The sequence below is a fragment of the Ammodytes marinus genome (genome assembly GCF_949987685.1).
Source record: "Ammodytes marinus genome assembly, chromosome: 2".
In the NCBI taxonomy this organism is placed as follows: domain Eukaryota; kingdom Metazoa; phylum Chordata; class Actinopteri; order Uranoscopiformes; family Ammodytidae; genus Ammodytes; species Ammodytes marinus.
Genome location: NC_137231.1, coordinates 5,079,528 through 5,105,625, shown reverse-complemented (window position 1 = coordinate 5,105,625; position 26,098 = coordinate 5,079,528). Strand labels below are relative to the sequence as shown.

The window sequence follows — 26,098 nt, the reverse complement described above, 5'->3', positions numbered from 1 at the left end:
AAGTTCCCTGTCTGAATTAAGGAAATTGCCAACGATATGAACCTTTTTTCAACTGATTACTGTTGAATTAGTTCCAAGAGAAACTGTTGGCATTGAGCTGTGTGTGTTATCCAGACAAACACTGACAGTCGAGAAAGGAATGGTTTGTGTCTTTGTAAATAAATAATTATACATTTAATTTTCCAATGCCATCTCTGTTGTATTGGTGTTGCATCAGAAATGACTGACACATATCTCAAAATCAGAGGCAAACAAATCCATAACTATTTGCATAGATAGCACCAGACGTAAGTGAGAAAATATGATTGGTTTTGTAATTTGGGTGAGACCTGTTGACAGCTGAATACTTTTGAACATACATTATGTGTATTGCAAACACACAGCAGGCTGTAAACTGGTCACAACTGATCACCAAACATCATAAATGCAGACATCCTTCATCTCTTACACAATAAGTTGAAAACAAAAATTCTAGGCTCAGAAAATTAATCTAAAGTATAAACATTGGCCAGCAGGAGCCACTGTTCATTCTGATTAGCTCTACTTGATTATCTTCATAGAAATGGAAAATATGAGCAGTTCAAGATATGAATCTGAATTCCTTTCACATCTCTATTGTGTGATACAGATGTATAGAACAAGTATGGACAAGTATAGATCAAGAGAGCCCTTTTTTACACAGCTTTAAACACATTTTAATGATACAGGCAACAACATTTCATGTGACGTTACATTAGTTCATTCTCTCTAATTTGAAGCCACCGGAGGCTGCACATATTCAACAAGTGTTCTGATTTCTCCTATGTCTTCTTTCACTGACACTTGACTCCTCCCAAATATCGTCGACTAAATCGTCGGTGACATGGATAAAATGTTCAGTTCATATGAGCGTGGTGGACCATTATGTACAGACAAATAGTAAAAAATTAGCAGTCTTATGATATTTTTTTAAATGCTACTAATTCATTGTTTTGCTGTTAGATGTAGGGTGGTGTCCAAGCAGAATGTTGAAAAAAAATATAAATGTATCTATTCTTCATTAAAGATGTGTGTGTCCTTCCAATGTGGGCCAGGCAGAGACATGACCTTTGAAAAAATTTACAAAAAAAACACAGCGAAGCAGCCCAAGCAATCAACTGTACCATATCAACTGAAGACTTACCCTAATAAAGAGTGAGGGAGCCACTCTCCCATAAATATCTCTACACACAGAAATATCACAGACGAGACTTAGCAGCTCAGGGCCAGACGATAAAGAGTCCAACAGCTCCCCTCCTCTTTTCCTGCACCTTATGTCTTTTTGTCCACTTTGTGTCACTCAGTTTCCGATCCTTCCGTCAGCAAATGGAGTTCATTAAACAATGGCAAAGATTATAAGTCCTAAAATGACGAGGGCCGCTACCACGCCGATGCCAATAAACAGCATTTTCATCTTCTTGTTCCCTCGCCGTTGGGTTTCCTTCACCTGGACGGTTTTCTTCTCAAAAGCTTTACTCTGGGGGGAAAAACACACACAAATAGAGGAGGTTACATGTTGTGTAAACTGCTTAATGTCTTGTAGTCTGGAACACATAGAATATATATATAATATTGTTGCATTAACCCATGTACACATTCATTACTCTGTGCTGGCATGTATCATCATGCTGTTTTATTTCAAACTGAAAAACTCAGGCTGCGTTCCAATCCCCATACTTCCCTACTATTTAGTAAAGAAGAAAAAGATTTAGGATTTCCCAATACATGTGGTCAGAAAAATACCCCGATTCCCTACTACATCAGGTCTTGATTTTGTACGCCTGCTCATAAAACATGTTTCCACAAAGTGTATCCCAGTGTGTCTTCATTCGTCTGCCTGTTTGCATTTTAACTTCTCTGAGACCGTCTCAAAACGGTGTGACCCGCTTGACCCACCCCACTGACGGACATTTGCCTCGTGGCATGTCCTGGAACTCACTCTGCCGTACCCAGGGAGACCTTCATTCATCTCGGTGGGAAAAACAATAGGAAATACCTCTCTAAAAATAGCCCCATAAAACACAATCAGGATGTAAATTGTACATTTGTTTTCCTCCCCAGCTCCACCTAAGGTGTATTTATAGACATCAATATGACATTTCCTACTTTTTTATCCCTCGAGGCCCCCAGTGGAAAGGGGGAGTCTGTGTGTCCTATTTGCTTCAGTCCAGGCCTTCACCTTATCCATACAGCCCAGACACTTCCACAGCAGAGAACACTTAAAATAGTGCAGGGCGGTGGTATGTTTTTTCCCCCCACTAGGACTAGCCTATCTGCCTTACCTTCTCAAGCAGCTGGTCGGCCCGGCCCTCCAGGTCGTCCAGTTTGCCAGACCTCTCATCAGCTTTGTTCAGGTTGTCCAGCATGATGACCTTCACGTCCTCCACGTCCTCCTGGGCCTGCTGCAGGCGGCTCTTCCCGTTCTCCTGCAACAATCAGCAGCACACAGCGAAAAAGGTTAAAGAGGGAGACGTGATGGGGGTCAACGCCAGTCATTTGGGACGTTTCACAGGAATTTGTATAATGTGTTCCTAACATTGTTTTGAGCTTCCCTACAGTGGAAAGAGAGATGGATAATGATTGCTCCTGGTGGTAAACAAACACCCACCGTGCGTTCCAATACCCATACTTCCCTACTATTTAGTATGCCAGAAAAAGATTTAGGATGTCCCAATACATGCATGCCCAAGACACATTTCCTTAACAGGACAATAAAGTTTACCCTGACCCTGACCTGACCCCTGACCCCCTGACGTCAAACGTATGCTGAAAATACATAAATGCCCCCACTAACTCCAATAGCATTTTTGGAGTATTTGTCTTTATTCTTGACATTTCTGGACATAATGAAAAAAATGTGTCCTTATCTGATTTCTTTTTTCTCTCCCTTGGCCCTAAAACTCCTCTGTACGTATGTAGTGTAGTAAAAAGAGAGAGTATGTGATTTGGAACGCAGGGACTGTGTCAACTGGGAATGTTTTGGAATAAACAAGAGGAAGTGAAGTGCCACGACCTGAAGAAAGACTGTTTGCAAAATCTGTTCTGTTAAAAAGTTTTAACTCTGGCTTTATCCACCGTCTAGACTCTAGATGTTTAGTTAAAAAAATATGCACATTTGAACATGATCAGTTAGATATTGACACATTTGCATATTTATTTTAAAAAAATTACAAAATTGTTTTAATCAACCGGCAACATTTAAATGTGAACCTTTTTACATGCAGTGTTTCGCCTTAAGCACCAAACCCAGAAGATAAGCAGTTGGTAAATAAATGGACATAGCATTGGACACACCTACTCTAACCTTTGAGCCCATTGTGAATGGACTCATATTGGATGTAATTAAAATGAATGTATACCCGCTGTATTTTATCCCTACTGAGTGGCAGAAAAGTGTTTTTATTCACAATTCCACCAATGATCTTCTTAAAGGTCACAGCACTAGTCATTGGGAAGTACCACTCAGCCAGTTACATCATTGTTTTAATGTCTTCTGTGACTTCTGAGTTTTTTCAAGTCTGAGAAAACAAGCGCAGATGATGTCAATGGATTGTGGTCACATTTTGAACAGTAGGCCTGCATTACAAACTGGGGTTATGGAATTTAAAAGATGTGGGATTTCCCCATCGGAGAGAGTTTGGTGACATTGACCTTTGTTTTTGTTTATTTGAACTGTGTCTTAAGTCCTCCATAGTTCTTATTTGAGATCCTCTGTACTTTCATGATAGGTTTAAGGCGGCCTACCCTGATAGATTGCTGCTTTTGCTCTAATCAGGGCATCCATTTCTTATTCCTTTGAAACGTTTCAGACCCTAAAATGACACTATCAAATATTTAATTCTTTTTTGTTGAGACATTTTACAAAAAACTAGGTCAAATGAAAACCTTACACATAGTTGACAGGCTGACGACTATGAAACTATTTAACCTGTGTGTCCATGATCTAGATCAGATAGGCCTTCTGTTTTATAAACACAGCAACGGAGCGAGTGTGTGACATGTGTCTCAAGAAGATGAGGTCAAGAGTACATCATTTGTAACTTTAAAACTAAAAGGATCTTTCAGCCTCTGCCTAAAACGCTCCGTTTTAGAGTCTCTTTAAGCCCTGCCTTCCAAAAAAGCTCTGTGGCCATGAATCTAACTGCCTGTTTGAATCTAATGTCCAGTTAGATGTAGGGGTATCTGGGGGGGGGGGGGGGTGGTTTATCCCAGGTGGAGGTAGTGCTAAGTAAGGTTGGTAAGGGGATGTCTGTTATGATGTAATAAGGGGATGCCACGCCACTCAGTCTTACTGGGGTTTTTGACCACAGGTGTGCACAACACTATTATTATAAGTAACATTGAAACCTTGCGCTGTCGTGAAAATGGGAACAAGTGACGACGAGAAACGAAAGTATTAAAATGAAGTAGAACAGGTTTTTTCCCGCAGCATCCAATTGTAAGTGAACAAAACAACATCAGGGCTGGGCAGCACCCACAGCCTGATAAGAGGAACCATGGAGCAGGATATTCAGAAAGCAGTTTGACCTCAAAGCAATTTGTATCTTGACAGGTTTGTCCTTCACCTCTGCCTCCCCCCCCCCCCAACCCAGCAGCGAGAGGAAACCAACATCTCACAAGCTGACGGCAACAGGAAACCCACAGATAGAAACAAAACAAGTTACTCTCTCCCTCTCTCTGCAGCATCTTGCTTTGCTTCATATAATTCACTGTCTGTCACTTCCTGTTCTAACTGTACTCCTCCACCCCTAGTGCACTGCAGACTTCACCACTAAACTTTACCAGGCATTAGTGGATGCCCCACCAAAAAGCCCAGGGATCTGCTCGCTTTAGCCCACTTAATAGTCGCTTGAACAATAAGTCTGTGTTTAAAATTCAGCCGGCGGCGACGTCTTAACACAGGAACTGCTGCCCATTCCAGTTCCCCTCCTTGCTTCCTTCCTTCCTTCCCTCACTCCCTCCCTCCTGCCTGCATTAATGTACCTGGCATTATCCCGGGGAAACCACTCCCACACCATGTTACGGTATGTTCACTACTACAGTGTAGTAGGAAACACACCATCCTATTTCAACAGTTCAACAGGGGCAGAACACAACAACTGATGTGTTGGTGGCAAAGCATTGTATTTCTCTTTATAGTAATCAATAGACCTATAGTATAGTTCATTCACACTCCATGCTCACTTTAAACATGCTGTTATTGGGCTGTTTGTTGACTGACAGACATTCCAAAACATCTTTACCATTGACCCAGTGTACTGTCTGGCGTCATCTCGTAAAGAAGACATCTCCATCTTTTTCTTTAAAAAAACAACAACAACCAAATGTCATTTACACCTATGTCTCACTTACTTTACACCTTGTGCTCCTCTTCCATTTAAATCTCAGTTTGCTCCATTTCAACTGTCAAGACGCTCAATGTGCTTTTATTTTGGAATCTATTAAAAAGTTATTTGATGATTTAAGATGTATCCCAACAAGGTATGTCGACCTGATTTAACAAATAGCCTATAATAGATTTCAGGGTCTGTTACATCCTTTTATTGATACTGTTTCAATTTTTTTTTTATCTGATCTAATTTTTTTTTAATTCCTAATGTTCATATCTTATTTTCAATTTATCTTCGTGGTTAGTGGTTTTTATAGCACGTTATAACACTGTTGAGATAACATTGCTATAGAAAGAATCAATGTATTTTATTTTATTATTGTTATTAGTAGGCCTATAATATGCTACCATCAATAAAAAGTAGTAAATATTTGAAAGGCAGTACGTCACAGTTGACAGCACCGTGTCCTATGGGACTTTGCCCACAGACTATAGGCACGGTCAGACCAATGCCACTAAACGAGCTCTCAGCCTAAACAAAGCCGCCCCTCTTTACCGAAGCCGTTTTAAGTCATAAAAACAAAGTAACTTCACCCACACGACACTCGTAATGACTTACCATGTCTATCGCGTCTCGTGCTGCGTTTGTGTCGAGGCTTGTCACCGGACCCGAAGCATTTACAGACTAGTGACTCTTCAAGAAGTCAAACTTTCTGGAACAGGAAACGCAGTCAACCTGCTCTGCTCTTTTAAAACCTGCCCCGCTAAAGTGTCCCACCTTCTGCCGAGAAAAAAAAAACACGTTCAACGGTTGCCGGTTTCCTTCGTCCTATGCTTTGTAGCTCTTCTTTCACACTCTGTCACTTTCACTTCTCCCCGACTGAGGCCAGTCAGTCCCTCTATCTACCTATCTGTTGGTCGCGCTCTCTGAGTGTGGCGCGTTCACGCTATTCCCGGAAACGTCACAATTATAATAGGTGGTAACGAGACAACCGCAACGCAGCCTCGGTACAGTTGTGGACTTTCCCGGATTTGGCAACTTGTGGAACTCGTTATATTAGTAAGAGGATCGATTGATTAGGAGTGGATCAGTTGACCATGCCATGGTCTTTCAAAGGCATTGGGCGCAATGGAGGGCAATTAGGCCTATAATTTAGCCTACTGCATTTGTTTGAGAGCTTTAAATTAGTTGATCACATCATCTAGCAACAATAATAAAGTGCAGCTTAAATGTTCAATTAAGATGAGTAATTAGGCCTAGATTAAAAAATAATAATGTATTTACACATTTATTTTTTCCTTCTGACACATGCCTATATTTACAACAATGTATTTTGGCCTGCCCAAAGTAAGATAGTGAATGCATTACTTTTACTTAGAAATACATTTTGGAAAGTCTTTTATTAACTTAATTTGATTGAAGTCCATATAGCCCACAGATCCAGCCAAAGGGAAATATCAGTGATATTTGACATCAGATGTCAAGTAGGTGTTCAGATTGTTATTTCATAACTGCAAACGTGCAGTTCTGTAGCCTAAATGCCATCCATTTCCAACACAGTCTAGATAGAAAGTCTGGGAAAGAATGTGAGACAAGGAAGCGGTGTCAGCATCTGTGGTTAATTTGCGGTGTCAATGACATTCCTTACCAACAGTGTCTATTTTTACTGTGAGTTGGTCTTGAACTTACCAGGGCCAACTGTATGCAGCAGCACTCAAAGCCCACAGTGCCAGCCCCCTTATCTCCTCATCCAGCAGGGTAACAGGGAACAGCTGCCCAACAGAAGCATCATAAATACATTCACATGCTTTGATGTGTCTGTTGTGAGCAGCTTGGCAGTGTCCTCTTCTTCATTTTTGTCTTCATGAACGTGCAACTGGTCCATTTTTCTAGCAGGCCTTTTCAGTGGTGTGCAGAACACTGTGTGCTGCTCGATCACTGAAGGGTGTTGCCTTCTCAAGAGCTGTGCAAAAAGACATTAAGAAGGTGACGGCTGGTCCACCCTTTTGAGAAATCTATGTAATACATGTGATGTTCCCACAGGGACTCACTAAAAAGTGAATTCATTTTGACCCCATTGCACTTTGTGGTACTTGATTTCCTACCCATGGCATTTTCTCATGTCAAATAAATTTTTTAAAGAGATCCTATTATACTACTTTTCTGGTCTTCATTTCTTGTTAAAAACTGCTATAGAGCAACCTGACACGAATCACATCACAAAAAACTATGTAGATTTTCGGGACACTCTTCCTCTTACCCTAGCGAGCACAGCAGTCTCTCTCTACACACTGCTTTGAGCTTCTCCGCCCCTCCCCCCCTGCTGCAAACCCCACTCCGTTGTGATTGGTTACCTTCCTTCCAGCAGCGGGAAATTTTCAGGAAGGTGGGGGCATGCAGCCGGAGCTTGCCTGAGCGGCAGCATTACCATACATGGAAACATGACAGAAACGACCCGAGCGTGACAGAAACTATCCGGAAATTTGAACGAGTTCGGCTCGACCGGCTGCCATAGTGTTTAGTGCTCTGCATAGCCACCCCAGACGGTCAGCAGGGAATACGTCGAAATGCATGTACGTAATTATTTGATACTCTAGTATGGTTAAACATGACTATAAATCATTATAACAACGTTTATAGGTCATACAAGTGGAAAAGTATCATAGGTCCTCTTTAAATACTTGTTTTAGAACGCAAACACACAACTGTAAAAGTGAACACACAAACAACAACACATACAAAATAAAATAGACAACTAACATGGCACACTCTACAGTTGCTCATATGTCTCTGCATGTGTTATTCATCATTTACTAAAGCTGAGTGATTGTTTAAACATAAATGCTGTGTGTGTGTGTGTGTGTGTGTGTGTGTGTGTGTGTGCGTGCGTGCGTGCGTGCGTGTGCCCCTGCCCCACTTATGATGAGGAGCAGACAGGCAGAGAACACAACTCCACTGTTAGTTCAACATGCGTCACCACCACAGTGGCAGCTTAAATGATCTCCATTCTTTCAATTCAGTCAGACAAACTCCATTAAACCCTCTGATTATGGAAAAGGTCCAGACATCATTGAGAGATGCAGAATACAAAACAAGTTGCTGCATAAGTTACTTATAGGTAACACCAGTTACAACCCGGTTGGCACACTGCTGTACTAGTCATTCTAATCTGTATCAAAGGATATAAAAATAGGATGAAAACAAAAACTTTTATTTCTTTCCAGACACATTTCCTAGCATTATGACATAAGATTGTTTAGAATTAGTTAGTATGGTGGTACAGTAAACGATAAATCTAGGGAAGGTTGTCCTTGTACATACTGTAAGTCACCTAGGGTCTCCCCATCTGTCAACAGAAACCTCATGACGCATGAACCAATACACCTAATCTAGAAATACATCTTACACTGCTGATAATGTGCTCTTATTAGAGAGGAAGCAGGAAAAAGCCTGGTCCTGTTAGATACTGAACGGGTTGCTAGCTAACCCAAGCTAAAGCTGTTAAGAAGAAACATGTATTAAAATCAGTGAGTTGGAGTCACGACCATTGTGTATTGTACACATTGTGATGACATGACTTAATCAGGTTACTTGCAGAAATTCTGATCAAGTTCCTGCAGTACATTATTCTTTAAGTAGCTACTGTTTCTGAAACAGTCACATAAATGACATGTAACGGCAAACGAGATAATTTGTGCAAAGAATGTTATTTTTATATAGTTGTTCTTAAGGCCTTTGTCCGTGTACGCTCACCAACAACGGCTAGTGGCGTAAAAACACTACCGCTTTTGTCCAAAGGGGTCACTAGATGAACACAAACTGAAAGTTCCTCTGAGCCACTTTAAAGTAGCTCAGTTTGTAACACCAGTTTATAAACACTGCCATACTGAGAAATACAGAAAGAGTTTCGTGGAGCTGATAGGCTTATTCAACTTTGTGTCAACGCATTTGGCAATGGGTTGAATGTTTCCGGCATGCATTCATACGAAAGAGTTACACACTGTAGCTTTAAGAAGATTAAATATATAAAATATCAGCATCTTCGGTCCAAATATGACAGCATTAACGGCACCAGCCACTATTTTACCTCATGTTCATTTTAACATCAAAGTGAACATATAATTACCATAGATTTGGGATTACCATTCTAGCAACATTAACATGAGACTTGATCAGGTCAGAGCGACTGGGGTCAGAGACCCGGACAACAAAAGGTTTCTTCTGGGAAAAAGCTGGCCCAAAACAAAGGCCATATTCAGTATGCTGACCACCCTCCCCTGGCATCATTGTCTAACACTGGTCCATGGATGGCACACTCACATCCACATGACTACGGCCAGAATGAGTCCAGGCGGACTTCCCATCAGTAACAAATGGCTATCAGTGAATTTGTTGTTTGGGTTTGTCTGAGAGGCTGTTGTTCCAAAGGCCTTTTGTCATGGGGATGAAGACTTAATATTTTAGTCGCCATTGGTCGACCAAACAGCACATTCACTGTGACAGGATAGAAAGGTTTACTGGTGTTGAGTCAACAGGGAGAGGTGAGCCTCTTACAGCCTGCTTTTCTGTTTTGCCTTGCCCAGTAGTGCTTCTATAAGTCATTTGGTTTGAATGCAGTCGGCCATGTTTGATGTATTAAGTGGGTAACCTGTATTCACTTATTTAGATCAAACTAATAAAATGTTTGATCTTGAAAGATACCGAAAGACATCATAAAAGGAAAAGTTCCCCCTCATTTGGATACATGTGTTGCCATTGAGTGGACAACATTATAATAATATAAATAAATAATATTTGATTGAGACTAACAAAAGAAATACGTCCTGGTTTTAATACGTGTAAACTTAAATGTCCTTCTCGGTGAAGTAGCTACAGCATTTGAGTAAACTGAGTTGAAATGGAAAGTGAAAATGTGCTACAGTGCACCCAGAGCTGATCTGAATCTGAACCGCCAGAAGAGCTCCAGGGGGGAAATCCCCTGAGATCTGTTTCCTCAAAGCTTGGAGTCTTTATCTTTATCTTTCTCTTTTTCTCCATCATGTGGCAGTTCAACAAATAGCAAATGCGTTAACAGTGTACTCCTTTCGTAAATAGTAGATCCACAGCATTAAAACAATTCAATAAGTTATCAGACAAAGAACCCTACAGTGTTTTCCCCCTAGTCAAACAGTTCAAGAAAATGGAACCATCCGCAGAGCTTTTAAAAAACCTGCTGCAGCTGGAGCCAGTTTGAACAGAAAATGATCCTGGCCTCACGCAGCATGAATTAGCTCAGTCAGAGTGTGTGAAAAGCCGATGACATTAGCACCAATGCACCCCAGGACCCTGTAAAATAAATAAATAAAATAACTATGACTGGATGATCTGTTTCCATAGGAATAACATACAGCTTTCATTGGTCAATGTTTGTTTAAAAATAACAAGGTGCATGAATAAAACATTAAATAAAGAGCTGTTAACAAATGGTTACACAGTTGACATTGGGAATTATTTTTCGAAACTCAACTGGTCCGGTAGTGTATCAGCAGAGAGAGAGGGGTGGGAGTTAAGAAGACACATTGGATCTTTGCTCCACACTTGAATGACTACGTGTTTTGAAAATAAAACATTCTACAAGCTGTGACGGCGGGGTCATATTTTTTGACTTGGACCCAGCAGAGGGGACACCATGGAGGGGCTGTAATCCATCTCTCTCAGCTGGTTGGCTGGAAGTGTGTGAACAGACATAGGGACCTGAAAACTGATCTCTTATCAGCTGACCCTGGTGGTGTGTTTACGAATCACAGTCCCAAAAGCATTATGCTCAAGTGTGGAGCTCTTGTGCCTTTCCAAAGCTGTGCCTGTGTTTTCTTTCCGGGCTCTACATCAACTCTCCAGCGACCTCTGTTGCTTCATTCAGCAGGAGCACTTTCTCTGAGCCGAGCTGAAGCAGTCACAAACTGCTTGCTCTCTGCTGCATATTACATTACAGTACATTACATGTCATTTAGCAGATGCTTTTATCCAAAGATACTTACAACTGGAGCACACATTCATACACCGATAGCAACAGCTACCACGCAGGGTGCAAGCTAACTATCGGGAGCAATTTAGGTTTCAGTGTCTTGCCCAGGGACACTTGGACATGTGGCGGGGAGACGCGGATCGAACCACCGACCCTGCAGTTGTGGGTCGACCATGCTACCCACTGAGCTACACCCACCCCCCCAACACATTTAAAGATAATGAACAAAGTGGTGTCCTTCCAGCTCAAGGGGGATGTACTACTAATAGGGTTTATACAATGCTGTGATTTTTGTTTCTAGAACAAATGTATGTAGTGTGCAAAACATCAGTTCCTTTAACTCTGATAATGACTCATTGACATTTGTACTGCTAAATACTGTGTACTATTTACAGAATAGGAATTTCTCATCACAAAGAGGCTCACAACACTAATTAAGTATCTAATTATGCCATTTAAACAAAGTGCGACCTTTTGACATCCAATCATTTTTGATCAATATAAAGCACAATTTCAACTGATACACTTTATCCAGATTGTTTAGTTTTTATTGCATGGATAATACACAGACCTGGTTCCTCCATGCCTATTCTGTTTACTGTTCTGATGGCCTAAAATCAAATTAGCTATTAATAGCTTAATTAATTGTTCCTTTATTATTTATAACATTATTCCAACACAGACTTGAAATGTATTTGTTTAAATTACAACAACAGACCTGTATGCATTCACCTCTTCTCAAACACAAGCCATGTTCTAGATTACAGACTTTATTTAATGTTCTATAGACATCTCTGCATAATCCTAAACTCACTATGAGAACAAAAGAAAAGAGAGAAACTGACTTTGATTTGAATAGCCTGTTGCACTTGCACCATTCTTCATACCGTTGTTTCTTCAATATAACTTTGTTTGTTAGAGAAGGTACATTTATGCAGTTCTGTGATTGACAATGAATCAGTGCTTATGTTATGACTGTAAACCAAAGTATTAATGACATTTGTATTAGCCTCTTCATTTTGTACAATTGTGCAAGTAATGCTGCTGTCCTGTGTGTGTGTGTGTGTGTGTGTGTGTGTGTGTGTGTGTGTGTGTGTGTGTGTGTGTGTGTGTGTGTGTGTGTGTGTTCGGTGCATGGGTGTCTGTGTGAGTGTGTTCAGTTTGGCGGCTTGATGGTAGGTTTGACTACTGGAGGCAGAGGTGAACTGGTAGGGATGACTCCGGTGGCCAGCAGGATGATGATGAGCACCACGATGAGGACCACCACCACGATGACCACCACCAGCTTGACGTTCTTCCACCAGTAGGTACGCGCCACTTTCTGAGACGTCTGCTTGAAGTGCTGAGCCTGAGCAGGGGAGAAGGCAGACCGGACAATACAATACACTGGAGCAACACATTACACACTGCTCCACTTTTTTCTAACATAACAAGCTTCATCCTCTTCAAACTGCTCCTCCTAACCTACAAGCCTCTTCACGCCCTCCTCCACTCTTAGTTTCAAAAAACCTCTTAAGCACCATCTCGTCACTAAGGCCTTTGGCCTCTGTTAACTTTGTCCCATTAAACCACCAGTTTCTATTGTGATTTTTTTGTATTTCTTTCTTTCTTTTTCAGCCCTTGTTGTGTTACTATTTCCTTATCAGCCTCCTGTACTTTTCTAAAGTGTCCTCGGGTTTCTTGATTGGCGCTATATAAAACCAAGCTATTATTATTATATACTATAGCATGGTGATTGACCAATCAAAACGTCTCAATCAAACGTTGCCGAAGACATTGGGAGGTTGTGAGCTTCAGATGGTGCTTTCCGTATTGTAATGTAGTTCCCGTAATAACTGGCAGACACATTTCCCGAAATGATAAAAGTCGATTTACAGGTTGTACAGAAAGCGCGTGTCATTCCCTCTGATGAGCATGAGAATGTTACATAAATAACAGTCCCAAGAAGCACACAGGACCGTTCAGTGATGTTGTTAAGTCTATCGTCTGCAGAGGGATGCTAAAACTTCCCATTGACTACCAGTATTTGTGGTAAGCTTAGCGATTAGCAACCTTTGCCCATGTCTCTTTCAATAATACACAACAGTAATTGTTTCTATAGCCTTGCCTTGATCCCGAGAATGAGAAAACAAGCTTAAACAAATAATTTTTTTAAATATTCCTTTAAGGTCAGAGCAAGTAAAAAGGGCCAAGCTTAGTCAGATACATTTTTACTGCGATGTCTTGACTATGGGATTAACCCCTAGCAACTTGTTGTACTGGTGAACACAATCCCTGCGTTCCAAATCACATACTCTTTCTTTTCACTACACTACATACTAAAGTACAGAAGAGTTTTAGGGCCACAGGAGAGAAAAGAAAATCAGATTAGGAAGATTTGTTTTTCATTATGTCGAGAAATGCCAAGAATAAAGACGAGAACTCCAAAATGCTATTGGAGTTAGTGGGGCATTTATGTATTTTCAGCATACTACAATTGACATGCATGTATTGGGACATCCTAAATCTTTTTCTGGCATACTAAATAGTGGGAAAGTATGTGATTTGGAACGCAGGGAATGATTATGAACACAGAGGGACTGACCCCCTTTTCCATGTCCTGTGCCTTGATGAGGAGGTCCCTGGCCTTCGCTTCTCGTTCCAAAATCAATTCCAAGTTATCCTTCATCTGGTCTATGACTCCTTGGGTCTGAGCCTTCAAGGCCTGCATCTTGCCCTGCGACTCTGGCTCTGCTACCACTGCGCCTTGCTCCTAGTATGAGAGAAATGTTGAAGGATAAAAGAGAGTGCATGCAGTCACTGCAATGCTATTGAAAGTTTGAAGTGGTGGAAAAAACTAAAAGAGTAAATGAACAAACCAGCAACCAGCCTGGGGAACTACAGATTGATAAGATAATAATGAAGTATTACAAGTAATATAACATACTCTGTGAATCCAAGTCTGGTTTTTATCTAAATGAGTCCTTATCAACTTTGTACAGGCAGTCATCACGCTTCTGTTGAAATACCAGACTAACATTCTAATAAAAGGCAGGTACTGACACACTCTCTTTAGTTTGAAAAATAATTATTTTGGATCTGATCATAAAAAATAAAGCATTCTCTTCTGTCTGTATCTGAAGCCATTCAGCCTTTTCTAAATGTGTATATTCACTTACCATGTCTGTCGTATCTCCTGCTGTGTTTGTGCTGAGCATGCAAAGTATCCAAAACATTTAAAGAACCCATGAGATGGATACTTTCTGAAACACTGGGCATCTTCACTGGTGACATCATCTGTATTAGTTAGGTGAAACAAAAAAAGTCTAACCAATGAAATGATCCGATGTTTTTTCCTAACAATCCTGCCTGTCTGCCCGTCCAATCAAATGAACCTGCCATTCTCTCCATAGCCAATTGGTTAAGGCTGATCCCTCACAGACCAGTTTCAACACAATGGGGAAGTAATGGTACCATTTCAAGGAATCTTCAAAGTCAACTTGAGAAGCAGGAAAGACAGCACACCAGCTGTGGTTCTTAGTCACCTGTATGTCCCACCTGGATCAATCCTTTTGTCGTTGTCCTTTTTTGTGGTTGGTCTGTCTACTGCTTCTCTCTGGATTCACATATCTCTTCAACTATTGTGCAGTTTGGGAAAAGTCCCCAGAGGGAGACTTAAGACTTTACTGATCCATCAAATGCTACCAGCAATGCTACTTTTTGTTATAACCTCAACATCAACTTTTGTACTGACATTAATATGCCCAACAAAATGAATTGTAATGCATATGTTGATCCTCTGACTTTACACACATCAGTTTAACCTTCCATTTGTCCACTTCTTTGGTTTATGACCAAGTCACTGCAAGGCTTATGACATTCCCATTGTTGTATTGGTTGGCAGATGTTAAATGCTCACATGCTAGACTAATATAGTGGACAGAGTTAATATTCCACAGCATTAAACATCATCACATTCATATTGTCATTGGGAGCATGCAGACATTAAGTGCAGCCACACTGAGAGGCTAGCATGACCGTAGACTGCTGTCTTGTTACTTTGTACCCTTCCTTTAGTGTGCGCCAACCACCATCACTTTCACTTGTAATATTCTCGTATTGTTTGTTTTGAATGTATATACCAGGACTTAATTTCTTTTCCTACTGTAGTTGAGTGAATCCAATTGGAATTCCCAGCATGCAGTTGTTGAACTCTCTGATTATGATGTGCTATGGTATTCCCATTAAGTTTCAACTACAGAAGGCAAAACAGTCATAACCTGACAGCAGGTTGATCAGGAAAGTACAGTCTAAGGACATGTGTATCAGAATGAAGCATTGTGGGAAGTGTAGGATGCAGTGTTTTTGGAGGTACTGTCCCATTTTAGGGACAAACAGTCAGGACATCTCACCCGCTTTTGCTTTGACCGCTCTTTTCTCAATCTGTCTCATGCAACTTAACCAAACTTTATCGAAGTGCTATTCCTAATCGCTGGAGTACAACGTAAAATCTAGATGAACTTAATAGTCACCATTACAGCAGTGGAAGGAAAGTTTTAGACTTACTGCTTTGAATAAAGAAATGTTAAAAAAAATCAGTCATATTCAACTTTTGCTTTAAAAAAAAAATTAAACCTGTGATTTAAAAGAAAATTAAAAGTGCGAAAATGTGCCAAGGGCTAACAACTATCCCTGTGTTCCAAATCACATACTTTTTCTTTTTACTACACTACATACTAAAGTACAGAAGAGTTTTAGGGCTACAGGAGAGAAAAAAAAAATCAGATAAGGAAGATTTTTTCATTATGTTGAGCAATGTCACGAAATAGACGAATACTCCATTTATTTTTAATACTATTAATAATAATAATTGATTGGATTTATATAGCGCTTTATTCCCTTAGGACTCAAAGTGCTTACAGGGTTCCAGGTTCAATTCGTTCACACACAGTCATACCGGTGGTGGTAAACTACGAGATTAGCCACAGCTGCCCTGGGGCAGACTGACGGAAGCATGGCTGCCATTCAGCGCCAACGGCCCCTCCGACCACCACCTCAAACATACAGCAATCATACACATTCACACAAGGCAAGGTGGGTGAAGTGTCTTGCCCAAGGACACAACAACCATGACACAGGTGGCCGGGCGGGGATTGAACCTCCAACCCTTAGATCGTTGGCCAACCCGCTTAACCACCTGAGCCACAGTCGCCCCAAACTACTAAACAGCATACTGTTACTGTAACATACTAAATAGTAGGGAAGTATGGGTATTGGAACGCAGCGTATGAAATACATGGCCTGTGACCTACTGCGTGAAGGCTTTAGATCAGGCTGTCTCTGTCTCCATCTTGTGGCACTTCAACAAAAGAGGAAACCATCACACGAGAGCAAATGTAAATACTATTTATTTCATATCAGACCATTAAAATCATGTCATCAGAATAAGACCCAGCTAATCAAACATCCACATACATCCCAGGTCAGCTGAGCAGGATTCAACAAGGGGAAAACAGGCCTTTAACACAATGACAGTGCTGCTGCTGCAAACGGAGCCCACAGGAACAGTAATGTGACTGTGGTCTCACACACAGTATTAATCAGGTCAGTACCAACATTGGTGTGAACCTCCAAAGAGCTTAGGATCACTGTAGCCAGGAGCCATGTTGGAAAAACACAATGGCAAAGGACATTGTATTCTTACCTCTACATAAGGATTAACAGCAAAGCTATAGAACTGTACCATTTATTTTTTTATGATCAATATTTTATTTATTTATATTTGATTAATGAGAGATAACTCAAATGACAAAGTGTTAAATAAATAGCCTCTAAAAAAGGACTTAAATTGACACATTGGTTAAAGGATGCAGCAAATATACACATAGGTAAGAAAAGGGTTTGACTATTTACAGTTCATAATGGGACGTATCCTGAAGCTGAACTGGTGTAACAGCAGAGACACATACGATCAAAGCTCAAAAAAGTGTATTCTGAAAAATGGTTGTCTTTAGGAATAGAAGCATCTAGTCCCAAACTGTGAGTCCTATTGCTTACTTGAGCACAGCAGATGGCGCCATGGAGGGGCTGTAACTGATCTCTCTCTCTGCTGGTTGGCTGGAAAAGCCCCCACTAACACTTGAAGTGTTGGAATAGACCTTTAACAGCCCACCCTGGTGGTTGTTTTTTATTGAATGAAAAAGCCTGAGCTATACTTTTAAACTGGGATATTTCTATAGTTAAAACATGAACAAGATCAGTTAAAAGAGGACAGTTCATACTGCACAGCACACGTACAAATCTACAATGTTGTCGATGACGTACATTCCAAAGACACACAGGGTTGAGTGTGGTAGCCAGTTGTTTCACACTAAAAAAATATTTTTTATATTAATAGTTTTGTCCTACAATTGATTTTTGTTGTTTTTGCGTAACAGTTATTTTTCCCTGGGTCCTATTGACAAAGTACAACGTCTTTGAACAAAGGAAACACCCATAAGGACACATTCTATTTGAATAGAAAGTCAGTAGAATGATTACTTTTACAAATAAACTGGAAGCACTTTTAAAAAGTAATAGTCGCACCAATATATGTTCAAATAAGCCTCGATTGAGCCTTTCTATAAATATTTTGCGAACTAAAACTGTAACAGATTTGTGTTTGGTGCGTTTGTGCCAATGTCAGCACCAAAAAAAGAAAAGAACACAAAAAAAAGGTTATTTTAGACACTGCATTTTCCATCTTTGAAACCATCCAAACTGTCCTTTGTAAAAGGTGCACAGGTGATACCACTCAAGACAAACAAAATCCACTTTCATTCACTCCATTCAGAGACACTAAAGTGACTTCCTCTTTGCCAGGATATCACAACAGTTGGTGGTGAAACAGCGTCCTTTGAGAACAGTCACAGTGAGATTTTTTTTAAGGTAAGAATTGCATTTTTGAAAGGATGCCAAAAAGCTAATGTGTCATTAAAGTTTCCTTAAACCAAAGCATGATGTCCTTGAATCCCAAGATGAGCGTGAAAGTTCCCAGTAGAAAGTAACTTAGAAGTTAAAAAAAAGGTTTCACCAAACAGTGATTTGCTCGAGTCTATATATTACTTTGTCTACTTCATAATAATGAAATGATACACAAACCTTTTTTGCAACAGTTAAGGGTTAGCTTCTCATTTCATCACGTCTGTATGTACATTCCGTGTGTGTGTGTGTGTGTGTGTGTTCGGTGCATGGGTGTCTGTGAGTGTGTTCACTTTGGCGGCTTGATGGTAGGTTTGACTACTGGAGGCAGAGGTGAACTGGTAGGGATGACTCCGGTGGCCAGCAGGATGATGATGAGCACCACGATGAGGACCACCACCACGATGACCACCACCAGCTTGACGTTCTTCCACCAGTAGGTACGCGCCACTTTCTGAGACGTCTGCTTGAAGTGCTGAGCCTGAGCAGGGGAGAAGGCAGACCGGGTAAGTATTTAATACATAGGCTGCGTTCCAATACCCATACCATCTACTATTTAGTATGGTAGAAAAAAAAGATATAGGATGTCCCGATTCTTGTGGACAGATTTAGGATGGTTAGAAAGACCTGGATGCTACTTCTTCCGGCCGAGATTCTGACCCACAATCCAGTGCGCACCTTAAAGATCTCCTATTATTCTACTTTTCTGGTCTTAATTTCTCATTAATGACTCCTAAAGAGCAACCTGACACGAATCACAGCACAAAAAAACCATGTAGATTTTCGGGAAACTCTTCCTCTCATCTGGGTGCATTCAGCAGTGTCTATCAACACTAGGCTTCGTCCTTCTCCTGCCAACCCCACTCCGTTGTGATTGGTTACCTTCCTGAGGGCGCGCGGGCAGATTCGAGCAGGCAGGCGGGGGCATGGCAGGAACGTGCCTGAGCACGTTGCAGCATTACCATACATGGAAAATCCGGATTGATCTACGTAGATAAATCCCGGAAATTTGAAAACAAGCGACCGGCTGGCCTAGTGTTTAGCTCTGCATAGCCACCCCAAACGGTCAGCAGGGAATACGTCTAAATGCAAGTAAGTCATCATTTGACACTTTAGTATGGTTAAACATGACTATAAATCATTATAACAATGTTTATAGGTCATAAAAGTTGAAAAAGCATAGGTGCTCTTTAAGTGACGTCACCTCACCGGAGCCTCCATATGAAAACGACCAGGGAAGCGACGTATATAAAAACAAGAGGCAAGATCAAAGTGCAATGTTATGATGAAATAAATGAGTAAAAATATGTCTATTCAAATATCATTCCACAGAGTCATTTGAAAGATGCTACCATCACATAAACAATAAGTCAAGTAGTAAGTTACAATGGCTACTTTTTGTGTTGATGGAGAGATTTTTAAGTCTCCTTCACATGGTACGTGGATTCCTCGATCGTGTGTCTTTAATAATGGCTCCTTTGTTTACTCATGGCTTGGTGCACACTAGGCTCACTGGCGCGGCCTACTGCACACAGCTCAATGGAAACGCAGCCATTCTCCATGTCATCAGATACTGCTGTGCTTCGAACAGCAATGACAAGTCAAAATGTGTTGTGAGGAAAAAAATGCGAGCTGTGTTAGAAAGCAGCAGGGTGTACAGGGTGCTCCAGAAAGTGAATACACTGATTCCATATGTATACTGAAAAGTACAAAAACACAACATTTTCTGGACTATAAAACAAGAATTAAAGGTTCAGTACATTTCATCAAAGGGGTCACTTCATTCCCAATGAAAGATGCCTTTTTACATGGCAGACATTTTGACATGTCAGAACATAGGAAGCACTGTTGTACTTGATGACTTGATTAATAATGACTGCATTCCATTTGGTTGCCCATCAGGAGGTTCCTAGCTTTCCTAATGATGACTGACTCAATTTGGCCTTCTGGTGGCACCTCCATCACTAATGTTATCAGTTCCACCTGGGCCTTTCCTAACCATACAAAAATCAAAATGTCTACCATAAAGAGGGTCTAACTAGCTCAAAGATGAGGTCAGAGCAAGAACAACCTCATATTTAGTCACATTCATCTGTAATATCTTGAAGATAAGATGGCTTTTACTTATATTGTGGCGAGTCTCTGTCTTACAGCAAAGAAACCTAGGGGGACTATAAGCTGCATCTCTCCCCACTCACACAACGTGAAAGGATAAAGTGGTGTGGTAGGAACTGACCCCTGCTTGAAGGTCCTCAGACTTGTCCATGAGGTCATCCAGTCTCTCTCCTCGGGCCAGGATCCGGTCCACATTGTGTGTCATGATGTTCTTCACTCCATCGACCTGTTCCTTCAAGGTCTGCACCTTGTCCTTCTGCTCCGGCTCCTCCTCCACTCCTCCCCGCTCCTGGCACCAACAAAACACAAGTTCAGTAAAGAAAACCAGCTAAGGAACAATCCCTGCATTCCAATACCCATACTATCTACTATTTAGTATGGTAGAAAAAAAGATTTTGGATGTCCCGATTTAGAATTGTTAGAAATACCCGGATGTCTACTACATCAGGGCGAGATTTTTAGTGTTGAAAACAGCATGCTATTTGGCTGATTCTGACCCATAATCCAGTGCGCACCTGAAGTGACGCCACATCTAAGGAGCCTCCATATGAAAACAAACGGGGATGCGACGGGTATAAAAGCAAGAGGCAAGATCAAGGCGCAATTTTATGATGAAATAAATAAGTAAAAGTGTGTCACAATTGTATGCCTGCTGCATTTTTTTTTAAGATAATTTTTGGGCATTTTCAAGCTTTATTAGATAGTACAGAGTTGAAATGGGGAGACAGAGAGAGAGGGGGGATGACATGCAGTAAAGGTCCACGGGTCGGATACGAACCTGCGACCACTGCAACGAAGGCCGGAGCCAATATGGTACGCGCTCTATCCACTAGGCCACAGGAACGCCCCCTAACTGGACTCTTTTTATTTATGTATGTAGAATAGAAAAAAGTTTGTAGTTTATTTTTTTAAAGCCATTTTAAATACGTTAGACTTTAGAATTAGGGGGGTGCTCTAACCACTACACCACAAGCATGTGTGCTCAGGATGGCCAAAACAGTATCATCTTTTAATGTAGTCCTTTATACACCATTCTACCATAGGCCTTTCACACTATTATATCCTAAATAAATCATAATTTTCTCCTCCCGAACCCAAGTGGCTGCATGTATTTGTTTGACACCAGCGTAAGTCAATGAAGGCTTATGGACAATAACAAGAGAGCCATCTATAAGGTCCTTGGGCTGCTATTTGTGACAGCACAGCCGGCTGTCTGTCAAATAATAATCATTTTTCTTTAAACATGCGAGGGAACGCCCGCTGCAGCGTGTCTGCACTCAACAGGAATATAAGCTGTGATCGTTACACAGTCGTAGGTGGGATTTGAAAGCAGGACATGTTCTATGCAGTGTGGCGTGTGTGTGTGTGTGTGTGTGTGTGTGTGTACGGTGACCTCCATGTCCCCAGAGCCAGCAGCAGACACTGTGACTGAAACGGTCTCTAGGAAACAGAGCAGGCTTTGCTGTGTCACCCGCCGCCTCTCTCTCTCTCTCTCTGCCTCTCTCTCTCTCTCTCAACTCTTTTCTTCCTTCTTTACAACATATCTTCCTCACTTCTTTATTGCTAGGTATATCACATATATAGTATAGGCTATATTTATTTATTTTATTTAACCTTTATTTATACTCCATTTATCATTGAGGGGTGACCCTCAATTGCAATGATGTCGAGAAACAAAAACAACAATACATACACAATATACAATGCAAATACATCAACTACACAACAAGCTGGTAAAGAGGGTATATGTATCATCTGATAATGTCTTACAAATTAATTTGTATATAAGAATGAATTCAGATGTATAATTTGATCGAGTCAACTAGCCTATACCATACATGGATTTATACATTTCATAAATACAGTACATCGATCATATATACGTAGGTCTGATTGCGTTTTTTCTATTTTTTGTAACATTGTTGTTTTCTGTATGACCTTTTGGCTTCTTTTTTTACATGATGGAAGTAAACTTTATCAAAAAGCAAAAAGCTGGAAGTCCTATTTTACCCTACGTTCATTTAATTGACCAGGTATATTCTCTTCTTCTGTTTCCTGTCCCGGTGCTAGCAGTCGAGTGAGGCCTTCTGAATGGCTGAACGCTATCAAGTATCAACATTACCAGAGAGGAGGGGGAACAGACAAACATGCCCAGTACAAGGCATCCATGCATAGACAGTTACGTTAAGTGTTCTATTACATTTTTCCTATAACTGTTGTGAACCTTGTGGGAGGAACTGGCCCTTACATGTGTTCCATGTGTGTGGAAGTGACTTCAGTCTTCCAGGTTAACTCAATAACAACTTTAACAAAAGCCTGACAGATAAGGTGCATTCATTGCAAATACTGTATGCAGCCGGCATGCGAGGCGTAAGGATGATGTTAAGGAAGTGCTCTCTCGAATATTAAACATGATAAATCAAATCTTCCCAGTTCAAATCTTTGACCTGGCGGCTGTAAACGCAAAACGATTCTCACCGCTGGCGCCCTAATCTATAGTCAAATGTGAAAGAATCTGCGAGTGCACACACACACACACACACACACACACAGCAAGCTTTGAATGCACCACATGCAGACACAAGAAGGGCAGCGAGATTTTTTCTTTTCCAAACACTAACACATGCTGCAGGCTGGAGGACAGAACTGGTTGATGGTTTAGCTCTCCCCAGTGAATGTATCACCAGACCAGATGTTTGACCTGATCTTCAAAATATAGCAGAAAGGTCAATCACTGTTTTTTTTTGCAGTTTAGCAACGGAAACAACTGTTTCATGTCAATTCCTCCTGCAGATACTTATTAGGCTTACGGCTGTTTAACTGATATGACTGAAAATGTGAGGGAGATATGAGATGAAGAAAAGAAAAAAAGCAATGAATGGGGGTTTGTATAATCTCTTGCAATTATGCATTTGGTGGTCACACATTGGGTGGAATTAATAACACTCAGAACTTCAAGATTTAGGAGGCGTTCAGGGCCCTTGTGCCATGATGGGTGAACAAATTCAGCCATTTGATAAAGATGAGCTGTTTCGAACTACGTTTACACTGGACTCTTTTGCATTGTGAATTATGCCCACGAGGCAATGCTTCATTGAATGACAAGACAAACTGCTTCTCTTAACAGTTTTGTTAAAACCAAATGTGTGTTAGCAGCATTACACCAACCTATCACACAAACAGGGGAGGCACAAACTGGGGCTAACAAATCTGAAGTCAGCCAGCACTGACTGAGCACAAGCTGACAAAGCTATCAAAAAAAAGATGAAAAAAACAGAGTAGGCTATAGGCTAGATAATATCTCTGTCGAGCTGATAAGGAGGGCTTTAGAGAGGGAGGCAATTATTTTCCAGGCAAAGAATAATGTCATGTTCCACGCGTTCAGCTCTATCAGAAGCTAGGGGGGGGGGGGGGCTAGCGTTAAATTGCCACATCTTTATGTTGAGTTTGGCCACAGAGGCTCAACCGACAAGCGGAGGAAGAAGTGAAGCATTTCGAAAAACCTGTTGAGATAAAATAGTGGTAGTGTTCATGTTACCCGTCTGACTTATCTGAACTCAATTAAAACAGTATTTTCACCTTGTGACCTTTTGGGTCCAGCAGCGGGTGTAAAAACAGGCCATTTTGTTAGAATATGCTTGGCTACTCTGTGACATCTTCTATCAACAGTAAAAAAGTAACTGTTCTTACAATTGTATCCAATTTTCCACACTTAGTAGGCCGATAACAGTTAAATGTAACTTCTTGTATGCGGAAATACACCTGTTGCCAGGTCGTGTAGCCTATATGACGTAAACGCGGTGACGGCGGAGAGGCTTTGTCCAAACAACCAAACTCGAGCTTCACCTATTATTATTATCACCTACCGGATCATAGTCCATCTTGTTGGAGACAATGCTCTTTGACCGCAGCCCGCTGGATACTCTGTCCTCACGGTTGACGCTGTAGACTTATTTTAAAAAACGTTTACAAAAAACACTTTGAAAGACTTGAGCGTCTGATTCTCGACCAGAGCGAATAGGCTACGTTCCCTCCTCTGTTTAACTTCCTGGTTGTTTTCTTCTCCTTCAAACTTGAATTCCTTCGCTTCAAGCGTCAAGTGGACCATACTCACCTACACGCAAAATGTCACATCCATATTGAAACAGTAAAATAAAGCACGTAGGTTATCCTACTTTGGAACTTTGTTTTGAGTAAAGTAGCACTGTATCCTACATTAGGCCCAGTTATCCAACTGCCCCACAAAGTAAAATTAAATGGGCTACCAATAATTACCAAGTTTGAAGCCTAATGAACTGTATCCAAAAATATGGAAATTTAACTACAAAGTCAAAATATAGCCAAGCGTAGGCCTACTGAAAACCACATTAGGTCAAATACATTTTAACAAATGAAGTTTGCCTACATTTTTTGTAACAATGCCAACAGATAACCGAATAATAATAAAAACATTAAGAATAGCAATACTTTACATAGCATATAGGCCTGAAAGTAGGCCTAAAAATAGTTATTTTCACTTCATAATTTAAATGTGATGACTTGAAGCATTTTGTCAGCTCTTTATCCACGTTGCACCATGCCATTTTATGCTTTTACTTTGAAGGTTTTTCCATTCAATTTCCTTTGTTATAAAATACAACCACTTGACATGGTCAAATTTCTTCTCAGACTGGCGTCATACAAAGGTGTTCCAATCATATGCTGCCTATGCGTCTAAAGACTGAAACATAATAACACAACATAGGCTAATAAACATTGAGTCTATTGCAAACACAGATCTACTATCAATAATCAAAACAATCACAATTTGTTTTAAAATAACAAATCATTGCTAATCTTTCACCACAAAGTATTCGTCACAAACAACAAAATTGGTAACAGGAAGTGTATTATATAACCCTGACACTTAAGATGACAGCTTTTAGGTCAGTCAGGTTTATTAAGCCTACATGCTGTATGGTAAAACAAAACAGGAAGTCAGAATTAAGAATCAATAAGGACCCTAACGTTATAATGGCATATTTAGTATTCTATCTATAGAGAGAATTCATCCAGCAGTGTTCCCAATGATTATAATTCAAGTACATGTTGTCATGTTCTCCCTGACTCCAAATCAGCAGCTGCCACCGCCCCCATCTGGTTTATCATGCACTCTCAGGCCAAAAAAGGGTAACCATCCATCACTGGAAAATATCATTAGTAACTCAGTTGAGTCACTTGTCATCATGTTCTGCATGGCTGATGGCGGCACCCACCCAACTCATTCCTTAACACAATAACTCAGTATCTCTACATCAGCATTTTTATAACAGATCCCAAGATTATGTAACGATTTTGTTTCAGGTTAAAAAAATTATCCACATTTGGAACCAATAGCATTAAGAATGTGGGATTATTATTATGGGTCATCGCTGTTCATTTTCTTAATGAATCAAAGTCAGGGAAATTGAACTCCAGCACTGTTGACATTGGTCTTTCTCAGCTGACTTGGAGTGGCTCCTCCTTCTCTGATGTCACCCTAAAAGGAGTCCCACCCAGCCAGCAAGCAGCAGCCTGGACCAACCGGTTTCTAGTCCGTCTGGGAAGGCAGGGGTGAGAACTAAATGCTGTGCCATTTCTTGACATAATGGAGAAAAAAAATCTTCCTCATCTGATTTTGTCTCCCCTGTGTCCCTAAAACTCTTCAGTACTT

The 26,098-nt window shown here is 40.7% G+C and overlaps 3 protein-coding genes across 3 annotated transcripts; all 3 read right to left on the bottom strand.

The window, feature by feature from the left end:
- Positions 1–610: 610 nt before the first annotated feature.
- On the bottom strand, positions 611–6,239 carry vamp5 (vesicle-associated membrane protein 5). The gene is made up of 3 exons (XM_080046919.1): positions 5,967–6,239; positions 2,301–2,444; positions 611–1,495 (listed from the first exon to the last, which is right to left on the bottom strand). Exons 1-3 carry the CDS (start codon positions 5,967–5,969, stop codon positions 1,355–1,357), a joined length of 288 nt encoding a protein of 95 aa, XP_079903045.1. The 5' UTR covers positions 5,970–6,239; the 3' UTR covers positions 611–1,354.
- A 6,136-nt stretch (positions 6,240–12,375) lies between these two features.
- Positions 12,376–14,098, bottom strand: LOC307263592 (vesicle-associated membrane protein 8-like). Its single transcript, XM_080044782.1, has 2 exons — positions 13,937–14,098; positions 12,376–12,700 (listed from the first exon to the last, which is right to left on the bottom strand). The coding sequence occupies exons 1-2, from the start codon at positions 14,060–14,062 to the stop codon at positions 12,509–12,511; spliced, it is 318 nt and encodes a 105-aa protein (XP_079900908.1). The 5' UTR covers positions 14,063–14,098; the 3' UTR covers positions 12,376–12,508.
- Positions 14,099–16,723: 2,625 nt separating this feature from the next.
- Positions 16,724–24,445, bottom strand: vamp8 (vesicle-associated membrane protein 8 (endobrevin)). The gene is made up of 3 exons (XM_080051943.1): positions 24,273–24,445; positions 20,528–20,695; positions 16,724–18,772 (listed from the first exon to the last, which is right to left on the bottom strand). The coding sequence occupies exons 1-3, from the start codon at positions 24,285–24,287 to the stop codon at positions 18,581–18,583; spliced, it is 375 nt and encodes a 124-aa protein (XP_079908069.1). The 5' UTR covers positions 24,288–24,445; the 3' UTR covers positions 16,724–18,580.
- Between the last annotated feature and the right edge of the window lie 1,653 nt (positions 24,446–26,098).

Coding starts and splice junctions, on each gene's coding strand:
- vamp5 (XM_080046919.1), bottom strand. Junction 1,496..2,300: donor CCGACCAGCTGCTTGAGAAG/GTAAGGCAGATA, acceptor TTTTCCCCCCAG/AGTAAAGCTTTTGAGAAGAA.
- vamp8 (XM_080051943.1), bottom strand. Junction 18,773..20,527: donor CTGAGGACCTTCAAGCAGGG/GTCAGTTCCTAC, acceptor TCCCCTGCTCAG/GCTCAGCACTTCAAGCAGAC.
- LOC307263592 (XM_080044782.1), bottom strand. CDS start 14,062: ATGCAGGCCTTGAAGGCTCAGACCCAAGGAGTCATAGACCAGATGAAG. Junction 12,701..13,936: donor CACAGGACATGGAAAAGGGG/GTCAGTCCCTCT, acceptor TCCCCTGCTCAG/GCTCAGCACTTCAAGCAGAC.